General features: G+C 43.4%; 1 protein-coding gene across 2 annotated transcripts in view; it reads right to left on the bottom strand.

The window, feature by feature from the left end:
- The window catches only part of rexo1 (REX1, RNA exonuclease 1 homolog), a 102319-nt gene that overhangs the window by 13935 nt on the left and 67439 nt on the right, over positions 1-20945 (bottom strand). Inside the window, exons 10-15 of one of the 2 annotated variants that reach the window (XM_086004653.1) lie at positions 11533-11646; positions 8850-8923; positions 5050-5160; positions 4141-4256; positions 1779-1917; positions 47-167 (exon numbers count right to left, since the gene is read on the bottom strand). In XM_086004653.1, coding sequence (XP_085860779.1) covers positions 47-167; positions 1779-1917; positions 4141-4256; positions 5050-5160; positions 8850-8923; positions 11533-11646 — 675 coding nt within the window. Of the gene's footprint in view, positions 1-46; positions 168-1778; positions 1918-3417; positions 3678-4140; positions 4257-5049; positions 5161-8849; positions 8924-11532; positions 11647-20945 lie in introns of those variants that run through there. The other variant, XR_015080534.1, reaches the window with a different exon arrangement.

Below are 20945 nucleotides of genomic sequence, written 5' to 3'. Positions count from 1 at the left end.
TCATAGATGAAGATCCTTTGTCTTTTCGTCACCAACTACCACTTACCATTATCCTGGATGATGCGTTTGAGGTAGTCTGCCATCAAATTTTTCAGTGCTCTTTTATACGGCAATCCCAGTCGATGTGGAAACACAATCGCTGTGTCAACTACTATGCTATGTATAAGCTGAAGGAGAAGAAATACAGTTTAATTATTCTACGTTATATTGTATCTATCCCGCCACCTCTACTTATTGCCACCATAGAGTTCATGAGAATCAATTTCCTTCCGTATTTATTTTGAACTTTCCACCAAATTACCCTTAAATTTATTAAAATGCAATCCACAACAGCAACGTACATTTATATAGCACCTTTAACATAATAACATGTCCCAAGACGCTTCACAGGAATGTTATCAAACAAAAATTAGACACCGAGCCACTTAAGGAGACATTAGGATTGATGACCAAAAGTTTAGTGAAAGAGGTAGGTTTTAAAGGAGCGTCGTAAAAGGAAAAATAAGTAGAGGCATAGAAGTTTAGGGAGTGAATTCCAGAGCTTAGGGCTAGGCAGCTGAAGGCACGGCCATCAATAGTGGGATTAAAATCGGGGATGTGCAAGAGGCCAGAATTGGAGGAGAGCAGGGCTGGAGGAGGTTGCAGAGATAGGGAGGTACAAGGCCATGGAGGTATTTGAAAACAAGGATGAGAATTTTAAAATTGAGGCATTACCGGACAGGGAACCAATGTAGGTCAGCGAGCACATGGGCGATGGGTGAACGGGACTTGGTGCGAGTTAGGATTCAGACAGCAGAGTTTTGGATCAGTTCAAGTTTAAAGAGGGTAGAAGAGGCCGGCCAGGAGAGCTTTGGAATGGTCCAGTCTAGAGGTAACAAAGGCAAGGATGAGGGTTTCACCAGTCGATGAGGTGAGGCAAAGGCGGAGACGGGCAATAGTACAGAGGTGGAAATAGGCGGTATTGGTGGTGGAGCGGATGTGTGGTCGGAAGCCCATCTCAGTCAAATACAACACCAAGGTTGCCAACGGTCTGGTCCAGCCTCAGATAGTTGCCAGGGAGAGGGATGGAGTCAGTGGCTAGGGAAAGGAGTTTGTGGCAGGGAAAATCTTCAGCACATTTGATGAAACTTGCAGCTACTGGCAAGTATAATTAGATTGGACTCAAAGTTGTGCATACTTCATAATCTTTATGGCATATATGCATATAGCAGAATGTCCTTTACACGTGCATCAAATGTGGCATATTAAAGTTTCAGCTTTTGGTAACGAGCAACTTATGCAATAATCAAGCACATCAGTGATTGCGAACGTGCTATTGCATTTTGAACATATTTTATAGCCTTTGCCAGATTTGGTGTAGAGACATGCTGTCCCAACATGTGGAAGGACATATTGTACATAAGGACTCTCCCAGGTATGTATCTGCAAGTACTGTGTAACCTATATTCTTTTTCTGCATTGTGTAGCTACACATGAATATGTAAACTCCTGTATAACTTAATAGCCAATACATTTTAAAAAGACATTAGAGTGCTTCAGATATCCAAATCAAGAACCGTTTCAGTTTTTCCCATTAAGGTAACTGCAAAAATAAAAATTTGTAATGTTCATTATGAAATATATGCTATGTTTTTCTAAATAAAAAAGTAAATCCTTGTTATAATTGCCAATTTGCTGTGGAAACATTACTGCAAGCTTCAAGTTAACAGCTGCATTAGTTGCTTGTGAGAATGGATTTAAAATTATCAATTTTATTTTATTTTTTTAAAAACGCATACCTTTAGTGCAAATAAATCACTTTCCAAGCTGTGCCCAATTAATATGGTGCCAGCACTGAACATGTTCAGTAATACTGCCTGTACATCACGGATAGTGATTGTTGTATTCTCCATATCCTCCTCTGTTACACCAGAAAATCTACAACGAATAACAAAAGAATGAGGCCCCTCACTATAAACACAGTGGGGCCTGGTGTTTCCTCCACATTGGCACCAAGATACAACTGCAATTTGGGCACAAACAAGTTATGTGCTTTAAAAGATTGCTGAATTTTGAGCGCGAGTTACGCACTTAACTACAATATGTCCAAGTCTCCTTGATCTTCTGTCTGTCCAAACAATCCGTCAGATCGAAGTTGGAAGAACGCAGGGTTCTTGGAGAGTTGTAGGGCTGGAGGACAATAGAGATGGGTTGAGGCAAGGCCATGGAGGGATTTAACATGAGGGTGAGAATTTTAAAATCAAGACGTTGGTGGATCGGAAGCCAATGTAGGTCAGCGAGCACAGGGTTGATTGGTGAACAGGTCTTGGTGCAAGTTAGGAATCGGGCAGAGTATTGGATGAGCTCATGTTTATTAAGGGTGGAAGATGGGATATCGGCCAGGAGAGCGTTGAATAGTCAAGTCTAGAGGTAACAAAAGCATCGATGAGGAGTCCAGCAGCAGATAGGCTGAGGAAGGGGCAGAGACACGGGATATTATGCGAGGTGGAAATAGGTAGGCTGTGTGATGGAGAGAGTATGGGGCTGGAAGCTCAGCTCAAGGTCAAATAGGACAGCAAGTTGAGAATAGTCTGGTTCAGCCTGAGAGATTGGCCAGGGAGGGGGATGAAATCGATGGCTAGGGAACAGTGATTGTGTCAGGGCTGAAGACAATGATTTCAATCTTCCCAATGTTTAAATTGGAATAAAAAAAAATTTTTTTTATAAATCGAAAAGCATCCCCGATTGCAGGTTCCTAAATTTGCTGTGCCTGAATGATGGTTAAGAGTTGAAACTAAAATTTTCATGCTTAAAGAAACATAGTTCTGTTTGGTGCTTTACTTGGGCTCTGATTGTTTACACCCATTTTAAGTTTGGCCGCTTTAATGAGATGGGAGGATACTTGGGCCTAAATTGACATTGACAAAATGTATGCAAAATTTGGTGCATTTTCAGATCTAAATTTCAGCATGCACCAAAGGAGGAAGCTCCAGCCCAAAAGAGCTAAAATTCTGCATGAATAAAATATCCACTAACACAATTGCCTAAAATTAGATCAATGCCCAAGCTTCATAAGCATAGAATTTACAAGTTTTGAATTATACAATAAAATACAAAGGATGGTCTGGAGTGGATAACAAAGCAATGGAGGTGTTGAGGATGTCTAATCTTAAGAGAAAAACTATTACAGCCCATTAGGCAACTGATGCCCCAAATCAAAGTACAGGTACTGTCTCAATCCCGAGCCATCTGTCTAGTATTTTTATTTCATAATTTAAAGTATTTTTCTGTACCCTGGATGATGTAAAGTGACAAGCCCTTCCCACAGGACCAACCCCCACACCCTCCTGCCATAGAGCATGGATTGTTATAATTGTCAATTGCAAGAAATTCACCACTATGGGGCTTTCCCAATGGCGCAGGTAACAGGTACATCACCTGGCATGGTACTGAACCAGTTCTGACTCAGATTTGATCCTTGGCTGTGCGGAGTTAGCAGATCTCATTTGAGTAGCAGTAGTTGTCTCACTGCTAGTGTGCATCTGTGCACAGGACTGGTCTTAACTGCCTTGCCCTCCTTGGTTGAACAGTCTGCTGGCAATCACCATCTGGGCTCGCACAAAGGGCTGTCACTTAGGCCAGGCCGGTACCGGGGTGCTGATGGCATGCATCAAACTGTATCCCAGCAAGAGCCAAACCTTTGGAAAAGAAAGAAAAATGTATGGGGGAGGGAAATACCAATTTTCAAAAAGGTAGGAATGGGACCAAATAATTGGGAAAGTTTATAATAATATTTATGTAAGTAAATTAGTTATCACTTGCATTATTGTCCCCAACAGTCTAAATATTACATCCAAGCAACTCTGGAAGAATTCACAAGTTGCTGGAAAGTACGGAAATTGCAGAATTGAATCAAGACTTTGCTCCTGATTCAGTACAATGTCTTGAGTCCACAAAATAACATTTACTCTATAGAAATGACTGGTAACCCTTCTGCATAATTACAGTAAATGCTCATCGCTGCAATTCATTCTCGACAGTGATTCATCTGATCAAAGCCCAAGCTAACTACTAACTGCAGGAACTAAAGTGAGTGTTTGTGATGACAAGCTAAATCTAACAAGTTGCTAAGACCTCCCACTGTTGACTTATTAAACATACCTGGTGTTATAATCAATGACTTTATTGTCTGGTTTGATAAATGTATCATACACCACCTTTAGATCAGAGTTGATAACAGTCAATCTGGTCAGCTCCAAACCTTGCTTTGTGTAGCACTGGAAAGAGAGTCATCCAATTGTTAAATAAAGATGAGAAGGAAAACGAAGATAATGTAAAACTTCACATTACTGTAAATGGGTACATACCCAAATCTTATTTTTATTTATATAGCAATGATATATAAAGTAGTATTTCTGACATCTACAGAATTGCAATACATGTTCAGGGTGGATAACATTTCGCAAAGTTAGGGTCCTCAAAACTTACCATGCATATTTTTTTGTTGCACAGATTGTATTATGTTCCCAATAAATGACACTGAACAAGGCACCATGGGTGCAAAATAGTTCCGCACATCTACAGTTTGAATAAGCATATTCAGTGGAATCCTTTTCTAATGATTAATTTGACCAGTAGCCCAAATTATCACTTAAACCAACTGATCAGTAATCTCAACGTATACCGTTAATCTCATGTTTGCTACACTGCACAGAATTCACCAATGCTTGAAACAGCTGTTCAGCCCCTCTGCCCAGAAGTACAGCTCAGCACGTTAGTGCTTCTGTCTTGTTCAATTCATTGCTCTCAACACAAACCCAGCATGATGAACACTGCTCAGTGATTTAAAGTGCTGTTGAGCACTGAATAACAATGCACAGCAGCGGACCTGCTCCCATGCCTCTGCCAACAGTGGTGGCATGCATCATAAACCAGGTTTTAGGAACTCAGCAGTATGGAAGATAACCAGCACAAACCCACAGCTCACCATTCGGTGGTGCCATGTATTTGCATTTCTTTCCCCCAGTTACATACATGGGAAGAATAACGCAGTACATTGATATTACCTACCATTTCACAATCCAGAGCAAAGACCCCTGGGTTTTCATCTGGTGGCATTGCTTTTTCAAATGTCTTCATGAAACCAGCTAAGTTTTCTTTGCGACCATCCTGAACATGTTGCTGCAAGAAGAATACATTCTCCAATATACATTCAACAATACGATAAAGTTTTAACAAAAAGTTACAGTATATCAACATTATGCAATTTTAATACTTTTTTCTAGGAAATGGTCACTTCCTGTCTCAATAAAGTGCCCCTCTGACAGCTGCCTTTGTAGCTATTGCTATTATGCTTCGGTGAAGGTGTTGACGATGGTTTGGAGTTCGACCTCCGAGTGAGCGCAGACGCTAAACATCCGTAAGACAAAAAGGTCCTCCACCAACCTGCCCCCGCCACACAGTACTGCCCCCCCGATTATCAAAATCCACGACAAGGTCTTGGACAACGTGGACCACTTTCCATACCTCGGGAGCCTACTGTCAACAACGAAGTCCAACACCGCCTTCAGTGTGCCAGTGCAGCCTTCGGTCGCCTGAGGAAGAGAGTGTTTGAAGACCAGGACCTCAAATCCGGCACTATGCTCATGGTCTACAGAGCAGCAGTGATACCCGCCCTGCTGTATGCCTCAGAGACATGGACCATGTACAGCAGGCACCTCAAAGCACTGGAGAGGTACCACCAACGCTGCCTCCGCAAGATCCTGCAAATCCATTGGCAGGATAGGCGCACCAACGTCAGTATTCTTGCTCAGGCCAACATCCCCAGCATCAAAGCTCTGACCACACTCGATCAGCTCCGATGGACGGGTCACATTGTCCGCATGCCCGATACGGGACTCCTAAAACAAGCGCTCTACTCGGAGCTCCGGCATGGCAAGAGAGCCCCAGGTGGGCAGAGGAAACGCTTCAAGGACACCCTCAAAGCCTCCTTGAAAAAAGTGTAACATCCCCACCGACACCTGGGAATCCCTAGCCCAAGACCGCACAAAGTGGAGGAGAAGCATCCGGGAAGGCGCCGAACACCTCGAGTCTCTTTGCCAGGAGTAAGCAGAAGCCAAGCGCAGACAGCGCACGTCAACCCAAGCACCCCACCCGCCCCTTCAACCACCGTCTGCCCCACCTGTGACAGAGACTGTAGGTCCCACATTGGACTCATCAGTCACCTGCAAACTCATTTTTAATGTGGAAGCAAGTCATCCTCAGTTCCGAGGGACTGCCTAAGAAGGAAGTACTGCTATTAACTGTAGTAATCCAGATAAATCATCCTTGGTTTATTATAACTGGCGTTGAAAAGATGGTCACAAGTTCCTATCATTTACTTGTGATGACCACACGGTTCACTAGACAACCATCAGGGGTGGAAACCCTGTCTGATTGGGAATAATCACTAGCATCCCTACTGCTGTTCTGACATCAGCTAATTCAGCACAGATCAGGGACTGGACCTGCAGCTTCTTGTTCTAGCTGGCTTAGTTCTGCAACAGGTAGTATATTTAGATACGGAGCTGTCAGGGGAGCTATGCAATGTAACTACATTACAACAGTGACTACAATTCAAAAATACTTCATTGGTTGTAAAGCACTTTGGAACTTCCTGAGGGAGTGAAAGGCGCTATATAATTGCAAGTCTTTCTTTCTCTCACATTATATATCATTTCATTCAATCTTGATATCGTACAAGAAGGAACAAGAGTACTTCCTAATAAGTACAATATTCACATTACCTTTATTCTGTACTAATAAAATATTTGGCTGAATACAAAACAGGCTTCCCAATTTTTTTTGCTAACAGTAGCAAATGGAGGCAAATATACCCCTATATCACTGTAAACTAAATTCTTAAATTGCTTTCCAAAGTCCAGGGTGCTACAGACAAATTTTGATAAATACGAGAACCATTAAGCCAAAATAAAAAAATGACACCAGCATTTCAGGCTTTTACAATCAAAGATATTACTTGTACTAAGCACATCAGTTTAAACATTCGCTGTTCAATTACTATTACACATTTTTACTACTGCTTGGTCTGAAAGGATGTATAGTTTGACCACTAGTTTAAAAACAAAAATCAAAGAATACTGTAAACAAATTGGTGCTGTACCAACATTGTACAAATTATTCAGGTTTGCATATACTATACACGGTGGGGAAGAGTAGCAGCTTATATAAGCATAAACATTGTATCTATGAAACGTGAAGGTTGCCAAACTGCACAGAATGCCGGAGGGGAAAGGGGCAACTTTATAAAGTCACAGAGCAAAGAGACTCTGTCCTGGATCTCCTTCAGGTGGGTTTTCCGATCTCGGCTCTGTTGCTGAAACTATGCTCCAAGCAGAAGCCCAGCATTCTCCTCCCTAAAGGATGCCTGTGAAGATCAGAGACAGCTGCAGCCACTCCACTTCTGGCATCGGTCTCAGGGGGCTGAGAGCAGTTTGCACAACTACCCACGCTCTCTGCTGCCACTTATAAAAGCTTGTTTACTTGTTCAGAAAGTGATCAAAAGGATGTCGGGATATTGCGTCTCGTCACAAGTAGTTTCAAATATTGGACACTAATTGAATCAAGGGATATGGGGATAGGGCGAGAAAGGGCGTTGAGGTAGATCATCAGCCATGATCTTATTGAATGGTGGAGCAAGCTCGAGGTGCCATGTGGCCTACTCCTGCTCCTATTTCTTCTGTTCTTATGGAGTAGCTAAGTATTGCTGCAGTCACACAGATCACTGGTCAGACTTCATTTGGAGCACAATGTTCAGTTTTGAGCTCATCACCTTAGGAAAGATATACTTTCAGTCCGTTCCTTAAGGTGTAAAATACACTAAGTAAATAGGGCTGATATGTTGAAGGCTGTCCATAGTCCGTAATTTGCGAGTGTCCATTGTTTCCAGAGTGCCTCTTGTATCTTTTATAATGCAAAATATTTGGGACTGTCATGAAGTGTCCGTATTTTACGGTTGTCAGTCATTTGAGTGTCCATAGGACCAGGTTTCACTGTATATGTAAAGCACACCACTTCAGTGCAGCTCTGAGGCAATGCTGCATTGTTCAGGTGCTGTCTTTTGAATTAAGTTTTAAATCAAAGTCTTCCTGTTAGACCACCATGAAACTAGCAGCCATTCTGTTTCTCCAGGTAGGATCCCATGACACGATTTGAAGAGGAAGAGGGAGCTCTCCAAAGTTCTGGCCAACATCCCTTCCTCAACCAACACGGCCAAAAACAGATTAACTAGTTATTCATCTTGTTTCTGTTTGTGGGATCTTTGTGTAAATTGGCTGCTGCATTTGCCTACACAGCAATGACTACTTGTAGTTCAAAAATAGTTCATAGGATGCAAAGCATTTTGGGATGTCAGAGTCGGTCTTGAGATACTGTATAAGGGATAGTTCTTTTTTTCCTCTTTACAGTGACATGGAGTTTGATACTTGCACACAGAAAAGAGTAATACATATGGATGTGTGTGACTGCAACAGTTCTGCTAATGTCACCACTTTGTGCATGAGCTGCAGATTACCCAAAGTATGGGGGAAGCATTCTACACAGCATAAATGAGAACCAGATACCATTAACCTTCCCATTCCAGTACAAAGAAATCTTCAACTCTAGCAAACAGTATTAAGCTTGGGTGCTTACACACCCATCTTACTGCTGCCAGTCTTCAAATTAGGTAGTATGGACATTCTGATCTGCAATTAATTTACACCACATTACTACAGATACATGTGGGATAAGAATATTTCTCAACATTTTCTTTGTTCCTACTAGTTAATGAAGTACATGATCTGTCACCCTTAATTATCAGTTCTTCTTACCTTTGATGCCTGACACCCTGCAGATCCCACTGCTCCTGCACAGCAGCTGTACAGTGTTTCCCAACCACCGGGTACTGCAGCATAAACAAGATGATTAGAAAATATTCTCATGATTTCAAAAAGGAAGAAATTCTAAAATTTCATTTGGATTCAGTGCGGTCAGAAGTAGAATGTTCATATAGTACTCATTTGCTGAACTGTGTGTGGGTTTTTTGTAACAAAAAAAAATCATAATACAAACTATAAAGGACATAAACTACAAGTCAAAAATGTCAGAAATATCAAGGGGCTTAGGTGCTTTAGCCACTCAGCAGCCTCAGAGGTCAGCATTGTGGAGCCTGGAAAATCTTTGTGGTATATCACCACGAAATTACTTAGAATATACAGCACAGAAACAGACCATTCAGCCCATCGAGTCTGTGCTGGTGTTTAGACTCCACACGAGTCTCCTGCTAGTCCAGCTGCCTCATCTCAGCCTTTCAGCATATCTTTCTAGTCCATTTTCTCTCATGTACTCGTCTAGTTTCCTTTTGAAGCATCGAAGCTATTTGCTCAACCACTTCCGGTGGTAGCGAATTCCACATCCTAACCACTCGGAATAAAGAAATTTCTCCTCATTTCCCGATTGGATTTATTAGTAACTATCTTGTAGTTATGGCCCCTAGTTTTGGATTCTCCCACAAGTGGAAACATTCCCTCCACATCTACCCTGTACAACCCATTCATAATTTTAAAGACCTCCATCAGGTCACCTCTAAGTCTTCTCTTTGCTAAAGAAAAAGTTCCAATCTGTTAAATCTTTCCTGATAGCTGCAATCTCTCAGTTCTGGTACCATTCTTGTAAATCTTTACTTTCTCCAGTGCTTCTATGTCCTTTGAGACCAGAACTGTACACACCTTTGCTCTTCTACCCCATTCAGTTTCTTATTTTCTAAGGTGTAGGTGATGTTTCTATTTTTCCTACCAAAGTGCATCACCTCACATTTATCTATGTTAAAGTTCATTTGCCACTTAACTGCCCAGTCTGCAAGTTTTCTTGTATTATGTTTCATTCTTCCTCAATGTTAGCTAAATACACCCCACCCCCAAGTTTGGTACCTGCAAATTTTGTTAAGCGTTTCTTGTTCCTAAGTCCAAATCATTATTTTAAATTACAAACAGTGGTCTCAGAACTGATCCTTATGGAACACCGCTTTCTACCTTTCTCCAATCTAAACTACCCTTTACCACTACTTTCTTCATTTTTTAGCCACTTTTCTATTAATTCAGTTATTTATCCCCTAATCTTGTGGTACCTTATTGAAGGCCTTTTGAAAATCCAAGTATATGACATTTACTACATTAACCTTGTCTACTCTTTTCGTTACTTATTCAAATAATTCAATCAGCTTAGTTAAGCATGGCTTAGCCTTTTGGAATCCATGGTGACTATGTTTTCTGTCTCTAGATGCTCTATCACTTCTTTTAGTATAGATCCCAGTAGCTTTCTTATTATTGATGTTAAGAGATTAATTAATGTTGTTGGAGGTTGCTCTACACAGGCAACTACTTAGTTCCCCTCATTATCTCAACAACTTCTTCAGGTCCTCAAGGGCAGATACATACACACATTGTTTTGGTATGGTTAATGATAAGTATGGCAATATCCAAGGACAGCATGGTTAGAAAACTGTTCGAGTCAACAATCACTATGTATGACAGACAGGCCTTGTTTCAGTTCTTAAGAACTGCAGATGATAATGGTATAGTACAAACACAAGTAAGCAAACAGGGTTAAACTTGAACATTCAAATTTTGAGCATTACCCCAGCAAATATGGCAAAGGATCAGTGAGTATTTCTGGTCATTTGAAGTAGAGAGTGCACTTTAGTGCAGAAACCCAATAGAGGTCTTTAAGATTATGAAAGGGTTTCATAGGGTAGATGTACAGAAAATGTTTCCACTTGTGGGGGACACCAAAACTAGGGGTCATAAATATAAGATAGTCATTAGTAAATTCAATAGGGAATTCAGGAAAAACTTCTTTACCCAAAGAGTGGTTAGAATGTGGAAGTTGCTATCACAAGGAGCAGTTGAGGTGAATAGCATTACGTTGATAGGGTTAGATGAAGTAGGGTAGGAGGAGGCTAGTGTGGAGCATAAACACCAGCACGGACCAGTTGTGCCAAATGGTCTGTTTCTGTGCTATATATTCTATGTAACATGTTCACTCCAATGAGCTCACACGAAGGAAGAGATTCTTAAATTGGCCACAGCAAAAAAACTCTTCAAATATTCACTGATGTACAGGAAACACTATTATCCGGCACCAACGGGACCGGCGTGGTGCCGGTTTATCAAAAAGTCCGGATTACAGAGAGGTCTAGTTAAAAGGTACGAGAGCTCCGTACACAGCAACAAATCCAGGCTTCCCTGTTGCTTAGCAACATGTGCAGGAACTCTGGCCACAGACCAAGCGTCCCTGTTGCTTAGCAACAAGTGCACGAACCCCAGTTACACAGCCACAGATCCAGGAACTGCCACTATTATGAAGTAAAGCTTACTTGAACCTACTCCTGCATTTTGCCGGTTAACAGAGATTTCCGGTTATTTAGGTGCCGGTAAATCGAGAGTTTCCTGTAACAAGTTTTCTCTGTATAATTCTCATTTACTCAATTTAAATATTAATAAATATCGAACTCACCTTTATGTCGGCGCAACCGTCCCCAGTGGTAGTTGCACTCTTCTTTGCGGATACAATTCCCACTAACGGAAACACTGTACTCGGCTCCACAACGACAGCAGATCCTTATTAAATCTAAACATAAAAACACAAACCTGAAATATCTGAACATTGTTAGGCAGTCAAGTATAAGCATACACTAATTTAGCTACATGGGCATTTCCAGTAATCACCTTCACACCATCCTTTGAGCATCCCAATTTGTTATTTTAGCTCAAATTTTCTCCCCTGCTGAGATGCTTCCATGAGTTCTAACAACCCTGCAGCACTTCTTCATGCCCGAGCCGAGACAGGGAGATCAGTAGGATATTCAATTAAGCCCAATCCAATCACCCAACATCCAAACACTTGTAACTTCCAGAGGTCACTGGGTAGCAATTATGATCAGGAACTTCGGGTAACTTTTCTCCCCCATAGTCCAAGGGCATTAAGGCCATTTTTAAATACCCCAACAGCTACCAGGATGGAGAACAGCTGATTCAGCACAAGACCAGATTGTGAAGACAGCAGAGCTTTGTGATGCCTAAACAAGAACATTTCTGTTTGCATATAAACCATATATAGTACACACGGCCATTAAGCATTACACTTTCCCAGTCACATTTTGTTGGTAACACCGCTATTGCTAGAGAGCAGCATGTCCTCCAATTCATCCCAAGCAATGTCACAGGAGATCTGCTAATTTATTTATTTACTAATTACGTGGTTGTTTTTCAATGAACCAGAGTTGAGTGACAGCTGTCATTACTTGCTAGCTAGAAAATGGAAGCCCAATGCCAAGATGTCTATGAGGTGCAGGCAAGGCTCTTTGATCTGCAGATTAGCCAGAATGCAGGACTTGTATCTTGTGGCTAATCAGATTAAGCATTGCCAAAGCTTTAGTCAGGTGAGAGGGGCCGGGGTAAGGTGCAAATGCTAACTTGCCATATTATTCCATGTGTCTTTCAAATGGCTTGATTGATAATTCTCTATCCAGAAATCTTTGACAGAGAACAATTTTAGAAGTTGGCCTCCATTTGGAGAGGCAGGAATATCACCTCACATTTGTACAAACATTGCACCAGGATGTGTGCAAAATCTATCGGCCTCTAAATGTCTTAGATTATTGTACTATGTTGGAAATATGTTCTGAAGATATATAAACTCCCATGGGGCTAAATTTGATTGATTTGCACCTGGGCGCGGCGCCTCCAACGCCGCCTGTGAAATTCAGCGGAAGGTTAGCGGCGGCGCTAACATTATCGCCGTGCGCAGTGTCCCGCTCGCGCCCCGGCTAATATTGGGTGGCGCCCATGACTTACCGCCGGACGCTATGTCTGCTGGGGTCAGGGGGGCCTACCTGCGGCCAGGGCAGCGCTAGTTAAAGGGGAGGTGGCGGGCGGCCATTTTTGTTGCTGGCCGCCTGCCAGTACCTGCCCCCATTGCTGTCCCCGGCCCCCGTGAAGCCCCCCAGCGGGGTGTCGGCTGCTCTGCGTGAACCCAGCACTCCCGATCCCTGGTGGCCCAGCTGGGCACTGGGACGCTCTCCTTTAATAAGGGAAGGCCTGCAGTACCGCGGCGCGACGTGCCACACCGCAATATTGGCTCGCAGCACCCCAAGAGGGATGCGGGCACTTCCAGTAGCGCCCCTCCGCCCTCTCGGGGTGCTACCTGGGAAAAGTTGCCACGCTAACTTTTTTGGGGTGCTAAAATTAGCGCCCCGGTGAAGGTAGCGCGCTACCCAATTTTTACCCCTTGTGGTCTAGCCTTTTAGAAAAAGACCCAGTGTCACGTGTTTTTGTTTCAATGTATTACTGCATGTAAATAAATATTGCTATTAGATTTAGTCTGATGTTAACAGTTTGAGAGAGTGTGGTAATTCCTGCCTATCGAGTGGACAAGAACATAGGCATCTCGCACAGGTCTCTGGTGCAAAATACCTTGGTAAGAGAGTCATTGTTAGTCTTGTAGCATGCTATCTTGTTCACATCACACAAGCTACAATTCGCACAAAATGCAGGTCTACCGATAGTAATTTCCTATTCGAAAGGAAGTAAAGCACTAGGAGCTTGAAACACTCATCTGTTCTTTCAGTTTTAACTCCATCATTATAGTGCAGTAATCCAGACTACTCAGTCACACACGATATCCATTAGTAGATTGGAATGAATCCTATCCTTATTTGAGATTTATTTTTTGTTTGATACATGCAGAAACCCATCACCAAGTTAAGTGTTTCAACTAAATTGCCTTCCATGATTAATCTATAAAGGTAGTTTCCATTTACTTTACACGGAGTGCTCTCCCCTCCACCCTCTTCCCCAGTAGGGACACAGCCCATTTATCTCAGCCCAGATTGCAGGTTGGCAAAAGCAAAGGATTAGGAACCTCAAGTATACACAGATGAATTGCTGGATTGTAGCCAGACAAAACCGCACCATTTGATAGCACACAACATTGGCAAGCATTCTGCTTTATTCCAACTAGAACCACCACCTTTAAGAGCATTGGCTTTTTGGATTTTATAGAATGCAGTCAGAATCAGGGGAATTTATAATGGGGAACAAAGAAATGGCAGACCAAATAAACACATATTTTGGTTCTGTCTTCACAAAGGAGGACACAAATAACCTCCCAGAGATGTCGGGGAACATAGGGTCTGATGAAAGGGAGGAACTGAAAGAAATCAGTATTTGTAGGGAAATGGTGTTAGGGAAATTGATGGGATTGAAGGCCGATAAATCCCCAGGGCCTGATCATCTACATCCGAGGGTACTTAAGGAAGGGGCCCTAGAAATAGTAGATGCATTGCTGATCAGCTTCCAACATTCGACGGAATCTGGAACAGTACCCATGGATTGGAGGGTAGCTAAGTTACCCCACTATTCAAAAAAGGTGGTAGAGAGAAAACGGGGAATTACAGACTGGTAAGCCTGACATCAGTAGTGGGGGAAATGCTAGAGTCCATTATAAAAGATGTAATAGCAGAGCACTTGGAAAACAGTGACAGGATCGGACAAAGTCAACATGGATTTACAAAAGGTAAATCGTGCTTGACTAATCTACTGGAATTTTTTGAGGATGTAACTGGTAGAATAGATAAGGGAGAACCAGTGGATGTGGTGTATTTGGACTTTCAGAAGGCTTTCGATAAGGTCCCGCATAAGAGATTAGCGTGTAAAGTTAAGGCACATGGGATTGGGGGCAAGGTATTAACTTGGATAGAGAACTGGTTGGCAGACAGAAAGCAAAGAGTTGGAATAAACGGGTCTTTTTCCGAGTGGCAGGCAGTGACTAGTGGGGTACCGCAGGGATCGGTCCTTGGACCCCAGCTATTCACAATATATATTAATGATCTAGACAAGGGAACTAGATGTAATATCTCCAAATTTGCAGACAACACAAAGCTGGGTGGGTGTGTGTGCTGTGAGGAGGATGCCGAGAAACTCCAGGATGATTTGGACAGGTTGGGTGATTGGGCAAAAGCATGGCAGATGCAATATAACGTGGATAAATTGGAGGTTATCCACTTTGGTGGCAAAAACAGGAAGGCAGATTATCTGAATGGCAATAGATTGGGAGAAGGGGAAGTGCAACGAGACCTGGGTGTCCTTGTGCACCAGTCGCTGAAGGTAAGCATGCAGGTGCAGCAGGCGGTTAAGAAGGCAAATGGTATGTTGGCCTTTGTAGCGAGAGGCTTTGAGTACAGGAACAAGGATGTCTGTTGTATCCATGTGTTAATGAAGACACGGAATGCAGGAGTTGGTTTACAGGTGTTTACTGGACAAAGTCTGGAGGTGAACTAAAAGATACAAAACACTACACAGACTTATATAGCCCGAGTGGCCATTACCGGCATTACAGTACACAGGGGCTCTTAAAGGCACATACACCACAATTCCTCCCCTTTTAGACAACCAGTGCATAACATTTTAAGTAATTGTTATTTAACATGTTTACAAGAACAATAATATACATATTGCTGCAGTTAATCAATTATAAGTCAGTCTCTCTGGAGGCTTCCTGACTCGGTCCAGATAACGCCTCGGTGGTGTAGTAGTTTTCGGTGGTGTAGTAGGTTCTTTTGGCAAGGTCGATTCGGCTGGAATGCCAGTGTCGGGTTCATCTGGTTCTAGCATCACCGGATCGGAGGTAGATACTATGGGTATCTCTGCTTCATCATCAGGTGTATAGAGTTGTGGTGTAGGTTGTCCCTTTTCGGATGACTATGATCTGGTCAGCATGGCGCCTTATTATGCTTTCTCCAATGTCCACGGTATACATCAGCGGTCCTAGTCGTGTGCAAATAGTTCCAGGCTGCCATTTCTCGGTACGGTAGTCCCGGGCCAAAACTTGTTGACCTATCTGGAAGGTTCTAGTTGGCCTTTCATTCATGCCTCGAAATTGCCGGTTCTCTACGTCCCTTCTGATGTTTGGCTTGATCAAATCCAGCCGGCATCTTAGGCTTCTATTGAAAAACATCATGGCGGGAGTCTGGTTTGTAACCATATGTGTTGAATTCCCATATGCAAACAAGAAGTTATCTACCTTATGCTGTAGATTTATGTCTTCATTACCCATGGCCTTCTTGAAGGTCTGGACAAACCTTTCAGCCAATCCATTGGTGGCAGGATGGTATGGGGCGGACGTGTAGTGCTTAACCCCATTGTTTTTTTAAGAACTTCCCGAATTCTTCGGACACAAATTGCGGTCCATTATCAGAACAGATCTGTTCAGGCAGCCCATTCCTGGCAAATATGGTCCTTAAATACTGTGATGGTTTTTTCCGTGGTGGTGGAGGACATCTTTATTACCTCCGGCCACTTGGAGTGTGCATCAGCCGCGATTAAGAACATTGAGTCCATAAATGGACCAGCAAAGTCGATGTGTACCCTTTGCCATGGAGATGAGGGCCATTCCCATGGATGTAGAGGGGCTTGTGGTGGGGCGTTTTGGACCTTCTGGCATCCTAGACAGCCCTTGGTCATTTCTTCAATGTCTCCATCGATACCTGGCCACCACACAAACGCTCTGGCTAGGTTCTTCATTTTCACTCCACCCAGATGCCCTTCGTGAAGCTCCTTTAGCACTTTATCCTGGAGTTTGGGTGGAATCACCACTCTGGATCCACACATCAAGGTTCCTCGGCACACTGACAGCTGTTCCCTTCTTTGCGAGAATGCTGGCAGTGGTTCGCCATGTGCTGGCCATTCCTTCACCGTTAAATCGTAGGCGAGAGCGAGAGCGAGGTCGGGTCATATCTCGTTTCCTTTTCAATGGCAGAATGTCTATCAGTAACAAATTCTACTATGGTAGAGTGGAACATTTCCACTGGGTCCACTGTAGGTGCCTCTTCTACCGTTGGCAACGGTAGACGCGATAAACCGTCAGCATTTCCATGCTGTTTTGATCCTTTGTATTCTATGTCATATTGGTGTGCCCCTAGGAAAAGGGACCACCTCTGTAGCCTTTGTGCTGTCATAATGGGAACGCCCTTTTTAGGGTTGAATATGGAGACGAGGGGTTGATGGTCAGTCAACAAGGTAAATTTTTTGTCCGTGTAGGTAATGGTTGAATTTCTTCACTCCCCATACCAGGCTGAGTGCTTCCCTGTCGATCTGGGCATAGTTACGCTCAGCTGAGTTCAATGAGCGTGACGCAAAAGCTATCGGCCGTTCTGAGCCATCAGGGAATCTATGCGATAATACCGCTCCTACGCCGTAAGGGAATGCATCGCACGCCAGTCTGATTGGCAGTGATGGGTTGTAATGAGCCAACACTTCCTTGGACGCGATCAAGCCTTTACATTTATGGAAGGCAGGTTTACAGTCCTCACTCCATTCCCAAATTACTCCCGTTTGTAGCAGTTCGTTAAGAGGGTGCAGAACAGTTGACAAGTTCAGTAAAAATTTATGGTAGTAATTTATCAATCCTAGGAACTGTAAAGTCTGTGGGTTGTTTAGTTAATTAATACACAGACTCCAAGAGTAACTTAAAACAGGACTTTACTATTCGAAGGTCAGGGCGAATCTGCCCAATAACTCCTGGCACAACACTTATATACTGGTGTGGTCACCGTCGGTATTACCGTATACAGAAGCCAACAAAGTAGTGCCACACCTAAAATAGTTCTCTTAAAGGTGAACGGTTACATAAAATAGTTCTCTTAAAGGTAGACGGGTACATACACTACAGGAACGACCTTAATTGAGAGACATTTTCAGGTGCTGGTGCTTTTATGACCGCTTCAATTTTCTCAGGGGACTTATGCAACCCTTCATTAATTATGTGGCCACAATATGATACTTGTTTCTGGAAAAATTTGCACTTGGGGCGGTTTGCTTGTAGGCCCCGTTCTCTCAGCCTAGTGAGCACCTTCTCCAAATTAGCAAGGTGTTCGTTGTCGTTTTCTCCTGTTACAAGGATGTCATCTAGGTAGCATTGAGTCCCAGGAACCCCTTGCAGGACTTGTTCCATAGCTCTTTGCCAGATAGCTGGAGCTGATGCTATTCCGAAAGCCAGTCGATTGTACTGGTACAGGCCTTAGTGTGTGTTTATTGTGAGATACTTTTTAGGGGCCTCCTCAACCTCCATCTGTAGATATGCCTGTGCCAAGTCAATTTTGGTGAAACGTTTCCCTCCTGATAGTGAGGCGAAAATATCTTCTATCCTCGGAAGAGGATACTGTACCTTGTGAAGGACTGGGTTTACAGTCACCTTGAAGTCCCCACAGATGCGAATTTTTCTCTGTTCTTCAGATTTATCATTATTTAACGTTTTCTTCATGACCGGGACGATGGGTGTTGCCCACTCGCTCCAAATCTATCTTGGATAACACGCCTGTCTTTTCCAAATTCTCCAGCTCTGCCTCGACTGCTGGACGAATTGCGTATGGCACCGGCCTTGCCTTAAAAAACTTGGGAATTGCCGCATCTTCCACCTTTTTTGAGGCGGTGACGCCTTTCAAGGTTCCTAGTTCCTGTTGGAATACTTCTTTGGCGTTGGCCAAGATGTCTTTTAATCGTTCAGGTATGATATCATTTTTTTTCTTACTGGTCACCGTCAGTGCCTGAATGGAGTGCCAGTCCAAACGTATCTTCCTGATCCATTCACGTCCCAACAGCGGTGGACCACCATCTTGCAGAACGTATAAATACAACTTCTGTATTTCCTTGCCGTTGTATACAACAGGCACCTTTATTTTCCCTTTGGGGTATACTTTCTGCCCCGTATATGTTTTCAAGATAATGGATGTCTTTTTCAAAAGGTATATGCGGAAATAGCCGCTCGTAATCCCGTCTACTTATGACAGTCAGAGCTGATCCTGTATCTAGCTCCATTTTAACTGGGGACCCCGCTATCGTGAGGGTAACCCAAATGGTCTGGTAATCTTCTTTGGCAATTACATTATGTAATTTGAGAGAGCTTAGTCTCTTGTTTCCGGAGTCGCTATCGCTCTTCTGGTCTTCGGAGCTACTGTCCGTCATCATTTGTACCTTTCTGTACTTTTCCTTACTGATTTTCTTTGTCAGTGGATTTTGTGTTTCCAGATCGGCATACACGTGTAATGTGTCCCATCTTTCCGCATTGCCTGCATGCTTTGTCCTTGAACCAGCAGTCCCTCTGGTCATGGGTGGATCTGCCGCAGCGATAACATCTCTCGAAACCCTGTGTCATTTCATGGGTGCCGAAGTCCTGTGGCTTTTGCTGTATCTCTGCAGCTCCTCTTGCTGCAGCTTCGTATGATACAGCTACAGTGAAAGCCTTGTCCAGTGTCAAATCTTTCTCAGAAAGTAGCCTTTTTTGTGTTCCTTCACTTAGGAGACCGCAGACGAATTTGTCTCGTAGAGAATCTGCCAGTCCTGCCCCGAATTGGCAGTGTAGGGTATCAACAATCTCCTTAAAATTCTTGTCCATCGGTTTGGCTGGAGTGATTAAGTTTCGTAACAGCCTGTATGTCCTTGCGCCCATTAGATTTAGAAGTACCAATGCCTTATCATCCTTTATTTCATTCGCTGTGCAATATACTTCCACTCTTTCCACATATGTGGCCCAATCCTCTACATCACTATCGAAAGTAGTTAAAAAAAAATGGCGCCTCCCGCGCTTTCCTTTCTTCCTTACTGAAAAAAAAATGGCGCCTCCCGCGCTTTCCCGCCGCTGTTGCTGCTGACAACGCTGTTCTCCGCGGTTTTTATTTATACAAATATTAATAGTCGGAGACTTGTTCCCGCCGGACTCTCTGGGACTTTCCCCGCCTTCTGCGTGGTCCGAACGCCGATCTGCTTTGCAGAGCTGGCCGTCTCCCGAGTGCTCCACCCTTCGTATTTGTTTGCCTGCGCCTTCACTGCTTGGCCCCGCTGTAGAGCCAGCCGATCGAGCCCCAACCCGCCGCCCAGAAAGGATTATTGCAGTACCTGCCACCAGCCTGGCTAGCTGGTGAAACAACAGTTTTTTTTCTTTTTTTCTTCTTCCTTCGTCTGAGGAATCGATCTCGTTGAGGTGCTGCCGAATTGCAGGTAAGTCCGTTTCCAATTCATCGCCACTGTTGTATCCGTGTGTTAATGAAGACACGGAATGCAGGAGTTGGTTTACAGGTGTTTACTGGACAAAGTCTGGAGGTGAACTAAAAGGTACAAAACACTATACAGACTTATATAGCCCAAGTGGCCATTACTGGCATTACAGTACACAGGGGCTCTTAAAGGCACATACACCACAATGTCTTGCTGCAGTTGTACAGGGCCTTGGTGAGACCACATCTTGAGTATTGTGTGCAGTTTTGGTCGCCTTATCCGAGGAAGGATGTTCTTGTCATGGAAGGAGTTCAGCGAAGATTCACCAGGCTGATACCTGGGAAGGCAGGAATGATGTATGAGGAGAGATTGGGTCGATTGGGCTTGTACTCGCTGGAGTTTAGAAGAATGAGAGGGAATCTCATTGAAACTTGTAACATTCTGACAGGAATGGACAGACTAGATGCAGGAAGGATGTTCCCGATGATCGGGGAGTCCAGAACCAGGGGTCACAGTCTAAGGATAAGGGGTAGGCCATTTAGGACAGAAATTAGGAGGAATTTCTTCACCCAGAGAGTGGTGAACCTGTGGAATTCTCTACCATAGAAGGCAGTAAAGGCCAATACATTAAATATATTCAAGAAGGAGTTGGATATATTTCTTAAGGCTAAGTGGGGACCGGGTACTGAATTTGGATGATCAGCCATGATCGCATTGAATGGCGGAGCAGGCTCGAGGGGCCGACTCCTGCTCCTATCTTCTATGTTTCTATGTTATGGGGGGGGGGGGGGAGCTAAACACGATCAAAATCACTAAGGAAGTGGTACTCGGTAAAATAATGGGACTCAAGGCGGATAAATCACCTGGACCTGATGGCTT

This window comes from Somniosus microcephalus, chromosome 13, assembly GCF_052327205.1.
Source record: "Somniosus microcephalus isolate GS21.2 chromosome 13, FLI_Smic_1.0, whole genome shotgun sequence".
Lineage (NCBI taxonomy): Eukaryota > Metazoa > Chordata > Chondrichthyes > Squaliformes > Somniosidae > Somniosus > Somniosus microcephalus.
The sequence above is the reverse complement of the archived record's forward strand: the minus strand, read 5'-3'. Positions and strand labels throughout refer to the sequence as shown.